Below are 17,677 nucleotides of genomic sequence, written 5' to 3'. Positions count from 1 at the left end.
TGAAGTGTGCAGTTTGCTTTCACATACTACCCATATTTCACCTGAAGGTCTTACCATTTATGACTGATTTCATTTCTATTAAGGACAATCTGAAAGTAATACGTTTAGCAAATTTATGGACTTGGAGGTAAATTAGTAATACCACAAATTAAAACAATATAGCCCATAATATTTTATTCCACATATTAGACATGGTCTTCCATCAGATGTTTTTATGTCTGGTTTTTTCTATTATGTTCCACTTCCTCAAAGTTTTTATTCATTTCCACTTTGTTGGAAAATGAATGAATGCAACTGAGAAAAATGGTACACTTCCTGTTTATTCTGTTTACACAGCAATGTAAATTGCAAAAAAAAAAAAAAAAAAGGTTAAAAGGAAGATGAATTTTAACCAAAAAAAAAGTCACTAAGAATAAAATGCATTTTTGTCTGTTGGATGTAGAAGATTGAAACAGACTTTGAAAAGAAAGCAGCAGGAAGAGTTGCTTATGAAATCACTGAGTCTTTGGTCAGCAGTATCTCTTCTCTGTGGTAACCAATGAATGGTTGTTGTCCCCAATATTTTCATTGCTGCCCTTTTAGGTCATACAGCTCCTTCATAACAAACCATATATTATCTTCCATACATCATCAAAGGTTATCCAGTCTTGTCCTCTAAAAGCTCAGTTGTTTGACCATAAACCTTTTTCTCCAGATGACCTTTGGCTTGTACATGTGGCAGCTCCACATTAATGTAGGAATTTAGGCTTCTTTCTTCATCAGCATCCTCTGTGCTGATGTGAACTGACCTGTACTGTGGACGGTCACACGGAGGTTCTAGTGGTTTCCAGTTTATGGTCTGAACCTTGGTGGTACCTGAACAGCTTAACCAATTTCCTTTCATCTAAGAGGGGTCGATTGGATCTTGTTCTAGAATTAAATTAAATATATGAAGATGGGTTAGTAACTTGCTCAAGAATCCGATGAAAACGTGTTTTTATTTTAAAGGAATTTTTGTTAGCTATTAAAGCAATTTTTTTTTTTTATCGATGAACATTTCCTGCTGGGACATTAATTAAAGTTGAATTGATAGTGAAACTGACCAAGACGCCTATCTGTCCTCAGGTTACCGTTAGCGGTTTCACTTGTTTTATTTTTTTGTTGAAGTCACATAAACTTTTGCATCCACTTTGTTGGGTGCAAAGGTAAGATTGATCTAAATCGAAAAGTAAAGGGGAGCTTAATCTTTACTCCCAGGCAGTTCCACAACACGACGTTAATCTCCCTAAAGCTTTGACAGCCTACAACTAACACCTGGATGACGAAATAAAAGACCTATCGGAACTAAACTCTTATGTTGTACAACTTCGTGATTTATTTTGAAGGCTGTCTCCGGAAGTTAGAGATTAGGTTTCAATTCCAACATGACATCGCTGCTATCAGAGTAGTGTGTTCCTGGAAAGTGAGTGGATATTTATTTAATTAAGGGCTTTTTTTCCCCCTAGCTCTACTAGATTTAATAGGAAAGGGATGTGCTGTTGAAGGAGACGCAGGCTGTGATGAAACCCTAACTGAATGTTTAAAAACGCAGAGATTTTTCCCGTCCGGGTAAGTTGCGATCAGGAGCGCAGCAGAGAGCCCCTACCTCCGTCACTGTCTTTGTTTCACCCAGCCGGGCCTTACCCCTTTGCGGACCGTTCTAAATGAACGCATTGCCAAACTCCATTAAAGTATTCTGCACTTTATTAAAATACAGTTGATCGCTTATTTTAGGACACGTGTTAAGAAACGTTTTAATAAACTTTCTATAGAGAGCATGGGTTCTTCAATTCGGAATTAGTTAAACAATGTAGAGGTTAGTATTTTTGCTGAAACATTTAATTTAATATTTTGCGCTGGACGTTTTTCCTGTTAAGAAGTTAGTGATGGTCATACTCGCTCGTGAGGAAGAGGCAATATTTTTTCAGCGGTGTAAGTTGACATTTCATTAAAATAAATATATTTTTGGGAAAATAGACATAGCCGAAATGACGACAGATAGTAGTCGCTTAATGGGAAGTATCAGTACATGAGCTTTAAAGTATACTTTTCCGTCTTTGCCATATTTTGTTGAAGCTATAAAATATCCAATGGAAACTGGCTCGAGGGCAGATTACCGCAGCTACACCGGGCCAGGCTAGCTTGCTAACGCTAGCTAAGCTAACTAGCGAGTCTGACCTGTCAGTGTCGGTGAGGAAAGTTAACCGTTCGGCCGAAGAAGTATTTTCCTCTTAAAATAACTTCTTAAAATCAGTGACATGTTAAAGTAAACTAGAACGAAGTTAAAGGGTAAATGTAGGTAACTCTTTTCTGTGTTTTTTACAACAGGAATTAAAATCAAGTACACGTCAGTTACCTATTTTATGACAGCCGTGTGACTTCAGTGGTCGCGGTTTTCTTTTGTCCTAAAATTGTAAAGATAAATGTTTAGTGTTACTTGATGGCGAAATGATAGCTTCAAAAAAAGACTTTGTCTTAATTAGACATTGCCTGAGCAGATCGGTGTTATAACTTGTCACGGTTGCGGTCAGAGATTTAAATGCACTCATCACAGGCTCGATTGTCTTTTACTTTGGGCTTTTAATTATTGATCGTAATCTTCCCCGTAATAATAATAGTTGCCTCGTTTTGTAGCAATCTACAATTTCCCGAATGTACATTTGACCAATGCTGGCTGGGTTCCCAGCATCGTCTGGAAATATGAAATATGAATGCAATTTTCAATAGCTTTATCTGCTTTGGGAATTGTCTAGTTTTTAATTTTTACCACTGACAGTGAAACAGCCCCAAGCATGATGCTGCCACCGTCATTAAAACTGGAGAACAAAATTGTTTTTAAAAAAATCTTTGAAATTGTCTGATATATAAAATGAATTGATGATTAAACGATGATGAGTAAATTAAGCACTGAGGAGTAAAAACCTGACTACAACTGTATGCCAGTACTTTTAAGTAAATAACATGAGCATCTTCTCTTTTTCCATCCATTCCAGTTGTTATGGAGCAGCCACCAGGGAGCCTTGATGATCTACAGTATCAAGGTGTCTCCTCCTCCACTCTCCCCAGCGTAACTGACTTGACCAGGAAAGAGGAAGAATGCCTCCTCTCCTCACCATCTCTCGATGCCTTGCGGAGGGTCAAGGGCTCTGGCTGGGCCCCAAACGCTGGATCCACCATCCCCTTGTTACAGTTCTCAGAGACTGGGTCCTCAGACGTCGCACTTCGATCAGGGGATCAAATTCACCCAGACAATGCCTTATCCCACACTACAGTCACCCTGTCCTACGTGAGCAGGTCTCATGTCTTCTCCACTCACAACTCTCCTCTGTACAATGTGTCACCCATCAGCAGGTTTTCCCTCCACCCTCACTGCAACACGGACAACAGGTTTGGGGAAACTAGCTATGCATTGAACCAGCATAACCCAGAGCAAGATAAAGAGCCCATTAACCTCGCCACACAGGCGGAACCTTTTCCCTTGTTTTCTCAACCTCAAGTGGGACCAGAGGATGATGCAAGAGAATACTATGTGCAAGAGCCTCCAGAGTTTAATGTAGGAGTCCTTTTCAGTGACGGATACAAAGACCAACGACTGGGAGAAGAAGAGAAGCACAGCATTCCTCCTGAAAATAAAAAGTGTTTAGAGAATGGTCAGCATGATGACTGGTCAATTTCCGGAGCACATAGTGAATCCTCATCAGAAATTGATGATGAGAGAGGGACCTCCGATGTGCTTTTCATTGAGGCTAAGAAACTGGACCAAGTGGTCTCCGACAGTGGAGGTGCAACAGATCTGGGTTCAGTGAGCAGGGAGTACAAGAGTCCTTTGGAGGATTCCGTCTCCCCACCCTCTACCTCAGTAGACGATGTGGAGGATGTGTTCCTCCTTCCTCAGGCCTCTAGGTCACCCAGCGCGGATGGGTTTTATCCAGAGTCTGCTGATGATGCAGTTCATGATACCTTAAGTACAGATGAAGCCACTCGGGCAAGCTCTGTATCTAGCGTTTGCCCCACAAGGATAGATCCTAGTGACGAAAGTAAACGGTCATACAGTAGATGCCGGGCTGTGTTGGAACCTTTGATCGACTTGACTGGTGATGCTTGTGTGTCGCATTATCCGGAGAACAAAACCGGTAGTGTTGTTCCTCAAGTTAATGGGAATGCGAATGCGCTGGAGAGGACTATAAAAGAAAGGAAACTGCCCATGCGTTCAGGTAGAGGAACTCGACTGGAGGCAATTGTCATGAATATAAATTCAAGTCGCTATAAAGTGTCAGGCTGCATTCTTGCTGGTAAAAAACCTAGTGCCTCCCAGCTAAAGACACATGATTCTGCCTTCCCCGATTCCAAAAAGACACTGCCTGGCCGCAGAAGGAAAGGCAAGGTGAAAACTACATTCTCACGAAGATCCGTCAAAAGAAAAGCTGTGAATGAGAAAAAAGGTAAACCTAGAAACAACTCTGAAAGTTGCAATGACTCTACCTCTGTTTCTGTACTCATCAACGAGACAGAAATGTCAGGCGGCAGCACAGCTGCTAAAAAGCCTCTATTTGCGAAGCCAAGCAGAAAATCAGTGCACCTACCCCAGAGTGGCTCTGTGAAGTCAAAGATTAAACCCCCATCCCAGTCAAGTGCCCAGTTTCGTGAACATAAGAACTCAAAAAAGAAGCCGGAGTTGCTTTCTGCACCCAAACCCTCAGTGGAAATGAATGCATCAAAAGTTTCCTTCCCCGGGCCGCCACCAAAATCTCCAAAGAACAACCAGAGTGACACCAAAACCAGATCCCCTGAAAGCAAAGCATCTCCCACCAAGAAGACGAAGGCGGCCCATGCCCCGAAACGGAGGCGTAAGAAACCCAAACACAGACAGCCTTCTTCTATCTTCTCCCCGAAGGAGCCTGAGATTAAGCTCAAGTATGTCAACTTCAAGGAGGAAAAAAAGGACCTCAGGTTGGACAGTTTCTCTCCATTTGTTTGTGTCAAGCGGCAGCAGTCGTCACCTGCTCTATGCACAATAATAAACTACCCTGAGGAGATAAAGACGGAACCCAAGCAGCAGCAGGCTCACTCCAGCCGCTTCATCTCTGCTGTTGTACCCAGCACCTCCTCTCTGCAGCTGGGACGGCCATCCACGCACAGCCAACACCAGCGTGCTCTCGTCTGCTGCTTGTGTGGGCAGTCGGCCAACTCAATTGACTTGGGGGACCTCCATGGACCCTATTATCCTGAGGGGTACCAGCCAAACACCAAAGCACCACCCACTGTGTCAGGTCTCAAAGAGGATGAGGACGATTCCAGCGATTCTGACTCTTCCTCCAGCAGTATGAGAGCCAGACATTGGGCCTGCAGTCAAGGAGCTCAGCTAAAGCAGAAAGGCCCCCTGGGGAACCGTAGGCGGCCCAGCGGCAGGACCAGCAGTCCTGCAGCCAAGCAGGCCCGATTGGCTGGTGGACTGGCAGATGTCGAGGACTGGTACAGCCCGCCTCTGCTGTCTGTGGAGCCATGTGAATATTGGCTTCATGAGGATTGCGGCATCTGGTCTGCAGGCGTGTTCCTGGTCAAGGGCAAAGTTTACGGGCTGGAGGAAGCCGTCAAGGTGGCTCAGGAAACGGTAAAGCTGCACTTTAATATTTGCACACAAAAAAAATTATGAAATGTATTAGTTTAAGGTGAAATATTTTGTCTTTGTCATGTATTCAATTGCATTTAGGTTGAACAGGATTTGCAAATCATTGTATTCAGTTTTTATTCGCATTTTACACAACTTTCTAACTTCATTGGAATTTGGCTAGTAATTAATGACTTGTTTTCTAAGTATGTAGAGGAGAAATGATGGATTAATGAATCCATACGCATCCCAGTTCGTACTGATGGCTTCAATTCTTCGCTGATTTAATAAGAAAACAAAACAATTTTTGATCAGTCAGGTCCCACCTTTCTCAGCTGCAGGATGGAGCTTCGTCTTGAACTATTCTGTCAAATTCCACCATAAGAGTTGAGTTGGATTAAGAAATGTTTGCTGTCCATGTCTACAAGTGCATCTGCCTTTCCTGAAGAAACGTTTGACCTCCCTTTGCTCGATGAAGACAGGCAAAATGATCCTGAGAAATGCCTTCATCAGCAGCAAACCTGCTTTAGATTGACGGAATAAGAAAGAGGTCTAAACGGAGCCGAACAACCATCTCCTTTTCCAAAGCTGATCCAGGATCCATCACTGAAATCCAACTTCCCTTCAATCATCTACAGTCCATGAATGCTTCTCTTTGGCCCGCTGGAACCTTGTTTTCTTCACCTTGGCTGTTAATGGTGGTTGTAGTTTGGCTTTCTGGTCGAAAATATAACTTCCTTCCTTCCTTTTTCAGTTTGCTTACAAACTTTTACTCCTTTTTCATTTCCTTTTGTTGAACAGTTTCTATTTTCAAGCCAGATTTCTTCGTTTCTGTCCAGATTCTCTCATCCTTGGTCCACCTGGATGTTCCTCTTCTACAACCTGGACATTTTGTTTGTATTTTGGACCCAACTCTCTGGGAACAACCAACATCTTTAGTCTCTCTCTCTGCTGATATAGCTTCTTGAAATAGTTTTTCCTTTCACTTGTTTCAACAGTGAGCCCTTGTTGAGTGGGGCCATGTTTCCTGTTTATTAGCCAGCTACAAGAGCTCATTAAGGTCCACAAGCTTCTAACTGCAGAGTTTAACTTGTGTTACAGGTTGATTTCATCATTTTTTTCCTCCATATTGAGGGATTTCATCTTCGGTTTTAAAGACAGTGCCGTTAGTTCCGATAATGTCTATATTTTTAGTGGTATGTGTTACAGTCAGGATGTTTACCTGTTCTTCACATATTTGTAATTTGTTTTCTATTCTTTTTGCCCCCCCGTCTGAATATTAGACGTCCTATTTGACTCACCTGGTTCTCTTTGGACCTGTGTTTTTCCAGATGTGTTCGGCATGCCACAATCCAGGAGCGACATTGGGCTGCTTCTTCAAAGGCTGTCCAAACAAGTACCACTACAGGTGTGCTCTGGAGTCAGGTGAATAACCAGTGCTTTCTTTTGCATTAATTGTTACAGCTGCTTTGCCACAGCAGATACGCTACACAGTACCCTGGTGCTGTGTAGCGTAGCTTAAAAGGTGTCAATAATGTAAAAGTATTGACACCTTTTAAGCTTCCCCACATTAAAACCCACAAACCTCATTGGTGGTGTAGAATAGTGCATAAGTGTGAAGTTGAAGGAGAATGATAAATGCTTTTTGTGGTGGGCATTTCTAATTAGCCTCCCTGAAATTTGTGGCAAAGGTTTTAGGGTGTGGAAAATTATGGGGCCAAACTCCTGAATCCAAAACATCTCGGTGAATTCCTAGGTCGTTTTTTAAGTATTGTAACCAATTCTTTGTTGATTCTTAGGCATTTCTATTGAGTCGTAACTCAATGTGGGATTCGTGAAGCATTGTCTTGACCACTCAGGGCCATTGCAACCCCTAAAACTGCCCAAATCTCTTCTCTCCCCAAATATTGTCACTTTTCATTACATCTTGATGGAAAAGCACAAGAATTGTCAATAATGGAGACACACTTAAATGTAATCATGCCTGATTCTTAGAGGCTGTCGGCCTATTGTTAACTGATTCCTAACGTCCGTGTCGTATTCCTAATAGATTCTTGTAAATCGTACTGAATTCTTGACCAACCATCTGCTGCATTTACAGATGGTCTTGTAAGCTCTGGACAGCTGGACACTGAAACATCTTTGCTAAATAGCTCAAACTCATTCAGATTGGAGCACATCTGTGAGTGGCAATTTAACACCAAACAAAAATATGCTTTGGTCTAAACCATTCCATTGTAGCTCTGGTTGTATGTTGAATGTCGTCCTACTAGAAGCTGAACCTCCTCCCCAGTCTCAGTATTCTTCAGCTCTAACCTGCTTTAATACACCTGCTTTAGAACAGGATGTCCGCAGCATGATGCTGCCACCACCCTGTATCACCATGAGGATAAGGAGAGGAAATTACGCACAGGTGGACTTTGTTTAATAATTAGATTATTAAAGAAACAAATTCATTTAGGGGTCTAAGAGTAAGTGGGCAGACAACAAATGCACGCCTCACGTTTCACATTTAAATTTTTCATCCCTATTTAGATATTATTTACATCGATGTGTTACTTAGTTTTGATTTCTGTTGTAACATGACAAAATGTGAAAAATCCTCAATAACTATAAACACGTTTGCAAGGCACTGTGTGTTCTGCTTTCAGATTAGCCATCTTGTCGAAGAGAAGCTGAACACATACGCCAGTAACTCTAGCTGTGTGTGAAGCAGTGTGTGCATGAATGTGCCTGGAAATAGCAGCTCTGTTAAGTGCTGTTAGCTGCAGAAACTTCCGCCAAGGCCCGAGCTCGCACGTGTGGGTGGTTGAACCTTTCAGATGAATCAGCATGACATCTCTAAAAACGTTCTCTTCTTGTTCCGGCAGACTGTGTACTCGTCGAGGAAAATTTCTCCATGAAGTGTAGGAAGCACAAGGTGAGGCCTCTAAAAAAGCACAAGAGGCTAAAAAAATTACTTGTGCAACAGTGTGCCGAAGCACAAATACAAAAAAAAACAGGAGAGGTGGAAATGAAAGTTTTATGTTGGTGTTTTTCACCAGAACAAGACGTTGAAAGCACTTCCAGGGAGCCGATGGGACGACAGGTGACAGTTTACACAAATCTCATGAGGTAAGTGGGGCTCTGTGATCTGATAAAGGGGTGAGGGTTTTTATACATTGTTCCCACCCCCACCTATTCAGGATACACCTGATGCACCATCCTGATCTGATCAGTATTAGATTTACCAAACTCAAAGCACATTATAATATCTATGACCTAATGACACAAAGTGTTGCAAAGTGTCCACTAATTGCTGCTGACTGAGGAGGTTTGTCTCCAGAAAACACTAAAAAGGAGGATAGATTGTGGATTAAATGATCTGTTGGCCAAACAAAACAAGGTATAAACTCCAAATTGGAAAGGAAACAGTTGCCGTACAGAAACATCCAGGCGGGATTAATCTTATGCCTACATATACACACAAACAAGACGTTTTAAGGGTTCTGAAACGTTTTGTTTTGTGGAAATGGGTTCCAGATTTCCATTTTTTTTATGAATTAGGACGTGCCACACAGAAGCCTGACACAGTGATGGTAAAGTTTGGGGATGTTTGTATGGATAAAGACATGTTGTCATTACGTCATTTTAGAAGAACTTGTTTTCTGCTTGGACATTGCATTGATTTGATCCATTTCAATATATAGCCCAAACTTTCCATGTTTTGACTTCCTGCATGTCCAGCCTGCAACTCACTCCAACTATTTTAATGATTGCTATTTATGCTCGTTGGGAATATTTTGTTCATGGACAACCTGGTGCAAGTACTGCCTCCTTGTGATTTTGCTGATTATTTGTTTTCTTTTTTAAGTAGTTGTTAACCCTGTTTCTACGCTGTCTGCTTTCTTTTGTGGTAGCATTAACATGGTGTTAGTTGCAGTCACAAACAACTTAAACTGTTTGTATACTTTATCAATGAAAATACAAAAGAGCAAGTCTTAAGGTGAGCTCTGATCTTTCGGAGGCATCTGCAGCAGCAGCCTTGATTTACAGGGACTCATAGAAGCAGAAATGTCTCAAACGCCACACGCCTTTTCAACAAGACACTGAAAAACTACACAGTGGAAAACATTAGAAAGGCTTGGCTATAAACGATAGTTTATGTTCTTTTTTTTAGCCATGCAGGGGCGTCAGATGTGTCTGCCTGCAGTCCTGACTCGCTAGAAATGGAGGAAGTATCTTGAAATATTTGAAAAACAATTGTGCGGCGATCTGATCATACTGTGCAGCTAAAGATTTCAGAAAGAATGGGACAAAATCAAATTGTTTTTCTCATTGCCACATGGCAAGGCATCTTGGAATGGGCAGAACATTTTGGACAAAATTATTAGTGGCTTTTTAAGTATTTTAGTGGAATTTAATGTGATGATCCAACACAAAGTAGAGCATAGTTATGAAGGGAAAATGATGCATGATTTTCAAAATCCTTTCCAATAAGTTAAAATTTTGGGGTGCATTCTCCTTATCAGAAAAAATGAACTTTTTGCCCTTCATGCAAAATACTATTTGTGGCAAATTTTCGTGATTGTAAAAAGGATGGAGGTAAAAACAAGGAAGAACATCTGTTAGAGGCTTGAGACTAGGGCAGAGGATATCGGCAGCCAGAACTACAATGGATCAAAGCACACAAGAATTATAGATCATGAAATAAATTCATGCCACACTTTTCAGATTTTGATTTGTAGAGAAAACTGAAAACCATGTGTTGTACCTTGGCCATATGTACCAGGAGTAGGAGATTAGCCCTGCTGCTGGTCGCAGGGGAGGAAGTGCAGCCATCAAAATAAAATTTGGCCCTTTCTAAAACCGCAGATTTCCTTCCCTGCTTTCCAGGTTTTACTGGCATGTTTTTCTGTGCGCCCTCTGTCTGCTGTCAGGAGCGTGCTAGCACACACAACGCAGCGAGTCAGCGTTGGCGACACAGAGTATGAGTGTGTTTTCGTCCAGCTTTCGTCACGTTTGGCCTTAGAAAGTAGAGTAGCGACAACGCAGGGGCAGAAACTGCTCACGATGCGATCCAATAACTGTGAAAATGTACTATTACTACATGCCGTGATCCTCTTGGAGGGGCAGCCGGTCTTGTTGGCGGGGCAGGGCGCCCCCCTTGGATAATGGCAGGGGAAATGTTGGACTTTCCTGGTGTAAATACACCCTAACATGCCAACATTGGTAAAAAGCTGTGATGACTTTTGCAAGGCACTGCTAATTAAGATATCATGAATATTTGTTTTAAACTGGTTTTTTTGAAATACCATTTATAAACTGTTAAAGATACTCTTTCAAAAGTGTGTTTTATTTGTTCAGGAAAATAATCCACGCCCCATAGTTAGCTGTTTATCACCACTAAGTTTATGTCTGCTGTTGGCTGACAGCCGCAGCAACACTGTTATCTTCCAATCAGCCTTTCAGGCTTCTTAGTTTGAAACAATAAAAAATGCGTCTTCCTGATCCCTCATTTATTTTTATTCTCCTTTAAAACCCGCTTGCAGAATCCTGCAGGCATCTGCGAGTAACCAGGACATCGGTGGACCAGGGTCCGCCTCCACGCCCCCCGACTGACAGCTAGCACCCATAAACCTTAGCGACACCCTCTGCTCTTCATTGTGACTGTTAAACTGGAGGAGGCCGGCCTGCCGCTACTCATCAGCCGATCCCACCTGTGGTCTGCAGGAAAATTAGAGTAACATGCTGAATTTGTCTTTTATTTATATGGGATTGTTCTTTTTGCTCAGATCAATATGAATAATAGTCAAAGATATTTAATTTTTTAGAGATTTTCTAAGAATTTGATTCTGTTTGGTTTATTTATTCCTGAACTTTTCTTATCAGCTTCTTCTGTTTGTGAAAGAGGCCTAATTGTTTTTGTGCGGGTGTGTGTGTGTGTGTGTGTGTGTGTTTTATTTTCCTTTTGGAAGTTATGGGTTAAGCGTTTTCATGTACTTCAACCAGTCAAGGAGATTCATATTTGTTTTATTCCAATATGGGACAGAAATAAGATGGAGTGAAGCTGCTGCGCTCACAGAGCCAACTGTCTGAGTAGGCATGTGCTGGCATGACATAACTTTGCATATTAATACCAATGTCTCCTGCTGTTTACACAAAATACAGATAAACCGAAACTTGTAATATGATTAAATTTCTCTTATTTAGAGCAATAAAGCGACAATTACTGCCACTGGCTGCAAACTATTTCGTATTGAGCCTTATGATAATTTTATAACATTTAATTTTAATGCATAAAATTGAGCAGCCATTCAGAATGGCCACTAGTAAACATGCCTATTTTGTAATACATCTGCACCTAATACAATACTAACAAGCTGGTTTTGCAGTATTCTTGTATTACAGTAAGTTTGAATAAACGTAAAGCAATGGAAGGCTAACAGTCAGACCGATCCCCTGTTCTGGATGATTTTAGCAATTTTATTAGTTTTTTTAAACAACTCATTGTTGCCGTGGTATTTAACGCTATATTAGTGGACATTAAACGTCTACAATCTCACAAGTCACTGTTGTTTGGTTTGTTCTGTTTTTCTCAGCTGAAAAACCTTCTTGTTATGGTGATAAAAGTTTGTTGAAGCTGCTGCTAGCATCGGACCGCCTAATATGCTGCGGTCTGTTAGTTCACTCCAAGTCCACCAAGAGTGAAGGCAGCTTTTAAACAGGCTGTCTGCTGTGTAATGCCACTGAAAGTAGTTCGAAGTCTCCCTTTTATTTGGAAATTAGCCGTTTGGACTCACAGTCAGCTGATTGGGTGCATGATGCAAACAGCGCGGTCTACTAACATAGTCTGAGCATCGTTACATAAATGTTAAACCACTCAGAAAACAGTGACAAATTTAACAATGGTCTCCTGTTAGTTTGTGAAAAATATCCTCTAATATAGTCCTGCATCCCATGGATGTGACCATTCTCAGGTTAAGTTGCTTTAAACAGCTAAAACTAGCTACTTGTTAGGCTCCCCCTGCTCTGAGGATTTCTAAGCTTTTCTACAAACCCGTAGCAATGTGACTTCTGTCTGCTACAGCCTGTAGCCTACAGAAATGGAATTATTAATCATAATAAGCTCACCAAACCTCGATTTAACTGTTTAATTAGTCGGGTTATCTGCTCAGGTAGCAGTGTGTAGCAACAGATGGGAGGAGCAGCGCTGTCATAACTCCAATCACTTGATACTAGAATCATCTCTGCCCATGCCTAAAGATGAGAGTTGGGAACACAGTGAAAGCAGCACATTAGACCATCTGTAATGGTATTATGATCTTTGCTTTAATGATGCAGCTTGTTCTAACCTTGGAGCTCAGGTTGTTTCATTGATGCAGTCCATCAGTGTGTGTGTGTGTGTGTGTGTGTTTTGAATGTATTCTAACAGAAAGCACTCCAGTCTTCTCTGCAGCACTGTTCAGCTCACTGTGCTCCACGCTCTTTCGTGGCTCTTTGATGCTCATTGGTTACTTATTCCACTATTAAGAAACATCATCAAACTGTTAGAGATGATATCAATTTTTGTTGTCCATCTCCAAAGCACCTTGGCCTCCCACATTTGGTTGGGATCATTAAATATGTGTCCATGTTATTTTCGCCTGAACTGCCTTTTAAATTAGTAGGAATCTTAGAATTTCAGTCGGACTTCCTGTGAATCCTGCTGTAGAATAATAACCGAGTATTCGTCCTCCTTTAGTAAAGAGGTCCCTTTAAATGCAAGGTGTTGCTGTTTGACTGGATCTCTCCACAGTCTGAGCTGAGATCCGGTCTGCTCACAGCAGAATTTTCTCATTTCTCTCTTCAGTTTCACTCCAGCTCTGCAATCAGAGTCACTGAAGTGATTCAAACCTACAGTTCCTTATAAAAGGTCATCACTAAAATGCATTCATCTGTTCATTCGGGCCTCAAATAGATTATCGGCAGCTGAAATCCTCTCTGAAAAAGCCGTATCTGATCTACAGAGGTGTAAACGATTTCCTGGGATGCAGCAACAAATTGGTTGATCCTCACATCCTGAGTACACATCTTCTCCCTGTGTGTCCAAGCTCTCAATCTGCCTGTTTAATTTTAGGAAGTCTGTGAACAGCGCTGGCATCTCTGCGTACCTTTACAGTATCACCATTGGGGGCAGCATGGAGCCACCTGAGACCTCTGATGGTAATAGTTGCGTTAAGCCATGACAATGTCTCAGAACATCCATTTAGTGGCAGCTTCAGCTACTTGTTGTGTCACCAGCAGCATGAAGCATCTCAGAGGAATCCAAGTCTCACCTTTAAAAAAAAAAAAAAAAAGAAAACCTAATGGCTGATCGTTTTGTGCCATCTTTGTTTCTGTATTTTCTCCGTTTGTATTTTTAATGCAGTAAAACAGTAGGATGCCGTTTCTTTTAAGCAGGTTTGTCTGCAAATCTGGAAGCTTCAGTGATTTGTACCAAATAGATATTTCTGAAGAGATTTTTATTAAAAAATGTTTGCGTGTTGCTCTCAGGGCTGAATTTCCGATATTGTAATGACTTTGTTTTTTTACCTGTTTTTTCTAACACTGTTACCGCAGTGACACATGGAGCAGGAAGAGGTTTTCTGCAGCATAAATGTAAAGTCTTTCCTGTACATACTAAAAGTTACATTCCAGTTCCTTCTCCATCTGCCTCAGCGCTTTGGTGTTTTTCAGTTTCACATCAGAAGAAGACAGCCAACCTATTGTTTTAATGTTGCCATCATCTGATTTTCTGGCAGGTTTTTGTACCTTCTTGTTCACCTCTTGAAGTATCAAAGGTCTGGTAATTGTCAAAATAAACATTCAGCCTTCTGGAGTTTCTGTGTGATGTGTAAAAATATCTGAGTAGCCCATGAGGCTTACAGGGGAATCCGGGATACAGCCCCTTGCAAAATTATTTATAGTTCTTGAACTTTTGATTGTATTTCATTGGAATTTTATGTGATACACAGTATAACATGCAGTAATTGTGAAGTGGAAGGAAAAAATGTTATAAATAAAAATCAGACGTTTTTATTAAGCCCAATTGAGTCAATACTTCTAGGTCTCACATGTAGAGACTTAAATTTTTTGTTCATTCTTTGTCTGCATGATACCTCATACTCAGTCAGATTGGATGAAGAATATATTTGAACATCAACTCTGAAGTCTTGTAATAGGTTTTCAACTGGATTTAGGCCTGAACTTTGACTAGGCTACACAAGCAGAATAGGCTTTCATCTAAGCTAATCCACTGTGGCTTAGATGCATCTTTTTGTATGGTTTGTTTCCTGCTAAAAGGCAAACCTTCGCTCCAGTCTCAAGTGTTTTGCAGCTTTTAACAGGTTCTCTCCATATTTAACTCCCATCTATCTTCCCATCATCTGTGACCGGCAGATAAAATTGCATTTCTACATCATGATGCTGCAACCACCATGTTTTACTGTTCAGGGTGATGTCCAATAGTTAGTTTCCCTCCACATAGTGTTTTTAATCTTGGCCAAAAAATGTCATCTTTGGTCTCATCTGACGTGAACATGTTCTACATGTTTACTGTTTCCCCTTACAGGTGTTTTGGCAAACTTCCCATAAAGGCCATATTTTCAAAGGGTGGAGGTTGTGATTGTAACATGGCAAAATTTGAAAAAGTTCAAGGAGTCTGAATATTTTTGCAAGGCACTGTAATAACCCATATTGTATCTTACTATGTGAGTCCCTCTCACATATTTACATTTACTTTGCACCTTTACTTCAGCATTGCCCTTGTCCACTGACCCATCGGACAGAAACCCTGAAAGCAGACACCTGCTAAAGGGTTTATTTCTTATAAGGTACTCATGAACTGAAGAAATGTTGGATCAAAAGTAGCTAAACATCTTGGCAGCATCTAATTTTAAAATTGAAATAACACCAGAGTGACACAGTTCTGTGTCTATCACTTTAGCAAAATGCAACTTTTTATAACGTCACAAATCACATAACCTTTCCATTTAAAATAATCCACTGTTTTGTTTTTGCTTCTCAGTCACACTGACCCTAAATGGTACATTATGACCTTACTGTGACCACATTGCTTTAATTCCACTAGCCATACCCATGGCTGATTGATTATTAAGAAATCCCTTAAATAGATATGGTCAATTTCAAGATGAAAACCACAACAAACTTCTTGGTGACCCCCAAGACTTTCAGGTAAATATTCTGCAAATTGATGGTACAAAAGTGGAACTTTCTGGAAGATGTGTACCAAAACATCTGCAGTAAAACTGACACAGTACTGACAGTCGAACACGGTAGTGGCAGGGTGATGGTCTGGGACTGCTTTGCTGCTTTAGGACCTGATGGCTTGCTGTAATTGAGGAAATCATGAAGTCTGATCTGTACCAGAAAACCCTTAAGAGGAATTGCTTATTCACATGAATCAGGTTCATTTGGATCGCATTTTGCCTTTTAGCTAACAAAATCCTCATTTCAAAACAGCTTTTTGTGTTTACTAAGGTTAAATGTCTGATGATAAAATTTGTTCGATGATCTGAAACCTTTAAGTCTGATAAAGTGAAAAAATTGTAAGGGCGCAAATAATGTTTTATTTTGCACCTTATTTTTTGTTTCATAAATCAAAAAGCTTTCAGGCTCCCTATTCAGTGAATGGAATCTATGCTAGCTATAAATGACAGCTTTGTTATGAACTGTATGAACATGTTTCAGAAAAAGTTGGTTATAGGATAAAAGGAGACACATTTAATGGTAGAAAACGTGAATCGCTTGAGTCTGTATTGTTGCTCTTCTCCAAAAATCCATGAGCGCTGGTATGTAAAACTCTCCACGGTGGCGAGAAGAAAAAACTTGTAAAGATAGAATAAAGATATTTTCTTAAATTATCCAGAGGAAAATAGCTGATCTCCCCACACCTATGTTTCTAAAAAATGTTTTTATTTTTCTTCTGCTCCTCATCTGACTTGTGCTTTCCTTTATCTGGTGTGTGTATAGCACCTCTCTTTAACTGATCAGAATTCAGTGTTTCCAGAGAGTTGACTCAGTACAACAAACCAGGTCAGGGAAACCTGTGAATCATCAGTATTGGTGGCGAGTTCACTAACTTCAATGAGTGAACCAATTCAAACTAAGTCTGCTGTGTTTTGTGATGGAAAATTTAGAAAGTGCCTTTTGTGCTAATTGAGGTGAGACATGCCTGGCCTGACAAAAGGTGTTTGACTTCCCTTCCTGCGCCCTCCTGCTGGACCCCCCGCTGTAGAATACAAGATAAAGGGAACATTTTAATACAGATGAGATGAGACGTCTGGGTGAGAATTAATTTCTCACTTCTGCTCTTCCCAGAAGGGGGCCAGGCTACATGTGTTTTATATAGAAAGGTGGTATCCTTTGTCGGCAGAACAGTTTGACTCAGCTCAGCAACACAAGGCTGATGCTGGAAACTGTCTCCTTTATAAGGCTAAAGGACTCATTTGATCTGAGTTAATGGAGCCCTAGGACTTGGGATTCCTGATTCAATATGAAGATTCAAATCACCAATCTGGGTGCTTCGGAAATACAGCTCCTGTTTTTCAGGCAAGCAGAGGTTAGCATAGTTTGCTAGCACATGTTCCCTGTCAGTCAGATATCCACGTCTCTTTTTAAAATAATAAATGTTAGTCTGTGACATAACTTTATAATGTCACCTTTTAAAAAAAAAAAATGACAAGTTTGTTTTAATTATTAGGACTTTTACTGCCAAAAGCATTTGATTGGAAGAAGGGATGCACGATATATCTCCATTAACAAAGGTAGGGAAATATATATCGGTAAATGTTGTAATCGGCCATTAAAAGCAACATTAATGTCTGATACTGATATCAGCAGAATTTTCAAATTCATTGCATCCCTAATTAAAAGATATTTTAGGAATTTCATCATTTATATGTTTGCTTTAACCCTACCTTTGTCTAAACTGTTTCAAAATATTTTATAGAAACACTTTGGTTTAAAAATAAATTTGGACTAGTCATACTTGTTTACATTTAGCCTAGTCCTCAATTAGCAGCAATTCTA

At 40.6% G+C, this 17,677-nt stretch overlaps 1 protein-coding gene across 4 annotated transcripts; it reads left to right on the top strand.

Annotated features, from left to right (window-relative positions):
• The first annotated feature begins 899 nt into the window (after window positions 1–899).
• Window positions 900–14,465, top strand: si:dkey-94l16.4 (transcription factor 20). Of its 4 annotated transcripts, none has more exons than XM_047377223.1 (6): window positions 900–1,441; window positions 3,012–5,629; window positions 6,958–7,051; window positions 8,497–8,546; window positions 8,671–8,740; window positions 11,158–14,465. In XM_047377223.1, exons 2-5 carry the CDS (start codon window positions 3,017–3,019, stop codon window positions 8,716–8,718), a joined length of 2,805 nt encoding a protein of 934 aa, XP_047233179.1. In that variant the 5' UTR covers window positions 900–1,441; window positions 3,012–3,016; the 3' UTR covers window positions 8,719–8,740; window positions 11,158–14,465. The 4 variants fall into 4 exon arrangements, with proteins under 4 accessions (XP_047233179.1, XP_047233178.1, XP_047233177.1 ...); XM_047377222.1 differs by having other exon boundaries at window positions 900–1,587; XM_047377221.1 differs by lacking the exon at window positions 900–1,441 and adding an exon at window positions 1,828–1,950.
• Window positions 14,466–17,677: the final 3,212 nt, after the last annotated feature.

This window comes from Girardinichthys multiradiatus, chromosome 10 (assembly GCF_021462225.1).
Source record: "Girardinichthys multiradiatus isolate DD_20200921_A chromosome 10, DD_fGirMul_XY1, whole genome shotgun sequence".
In the NCBI taxonomy this organism is placed as follows: Eukaryota; Metazoa; Chordata; class Actinopteri; order Cyprinodontiformes; family Goodeidae; genus Girardinichthys; species Girardinichthys multiradiatus.
This window is presented reverse-complemented; position numbering and strand designations above follow the sequence as displayed.

Coding starts and splice junctions, on each gene's coding strand:
- si:dkey-94l16.4 (XM_047377221.1), top strand. CDS start 1,905: ATGGTCATACTCGCTCGTGAGGAAGAGGCAATATTTTTTCAGCGGT. Junction 1,951..3,011: donor GGCAATATTTTTTCAGCGGT/GTAAGTTGACAT, acceptor CATCCATTCCAG/TTGTTATGGAGCAGCCACCA. Junction 7,052..8,496: donor CAGGTGTGCTCTGGAGTCAG/GTGAATAACCAG, acceptor TTGTTCCGGCAG/ACTGTGTACTCGTCGAGGAA.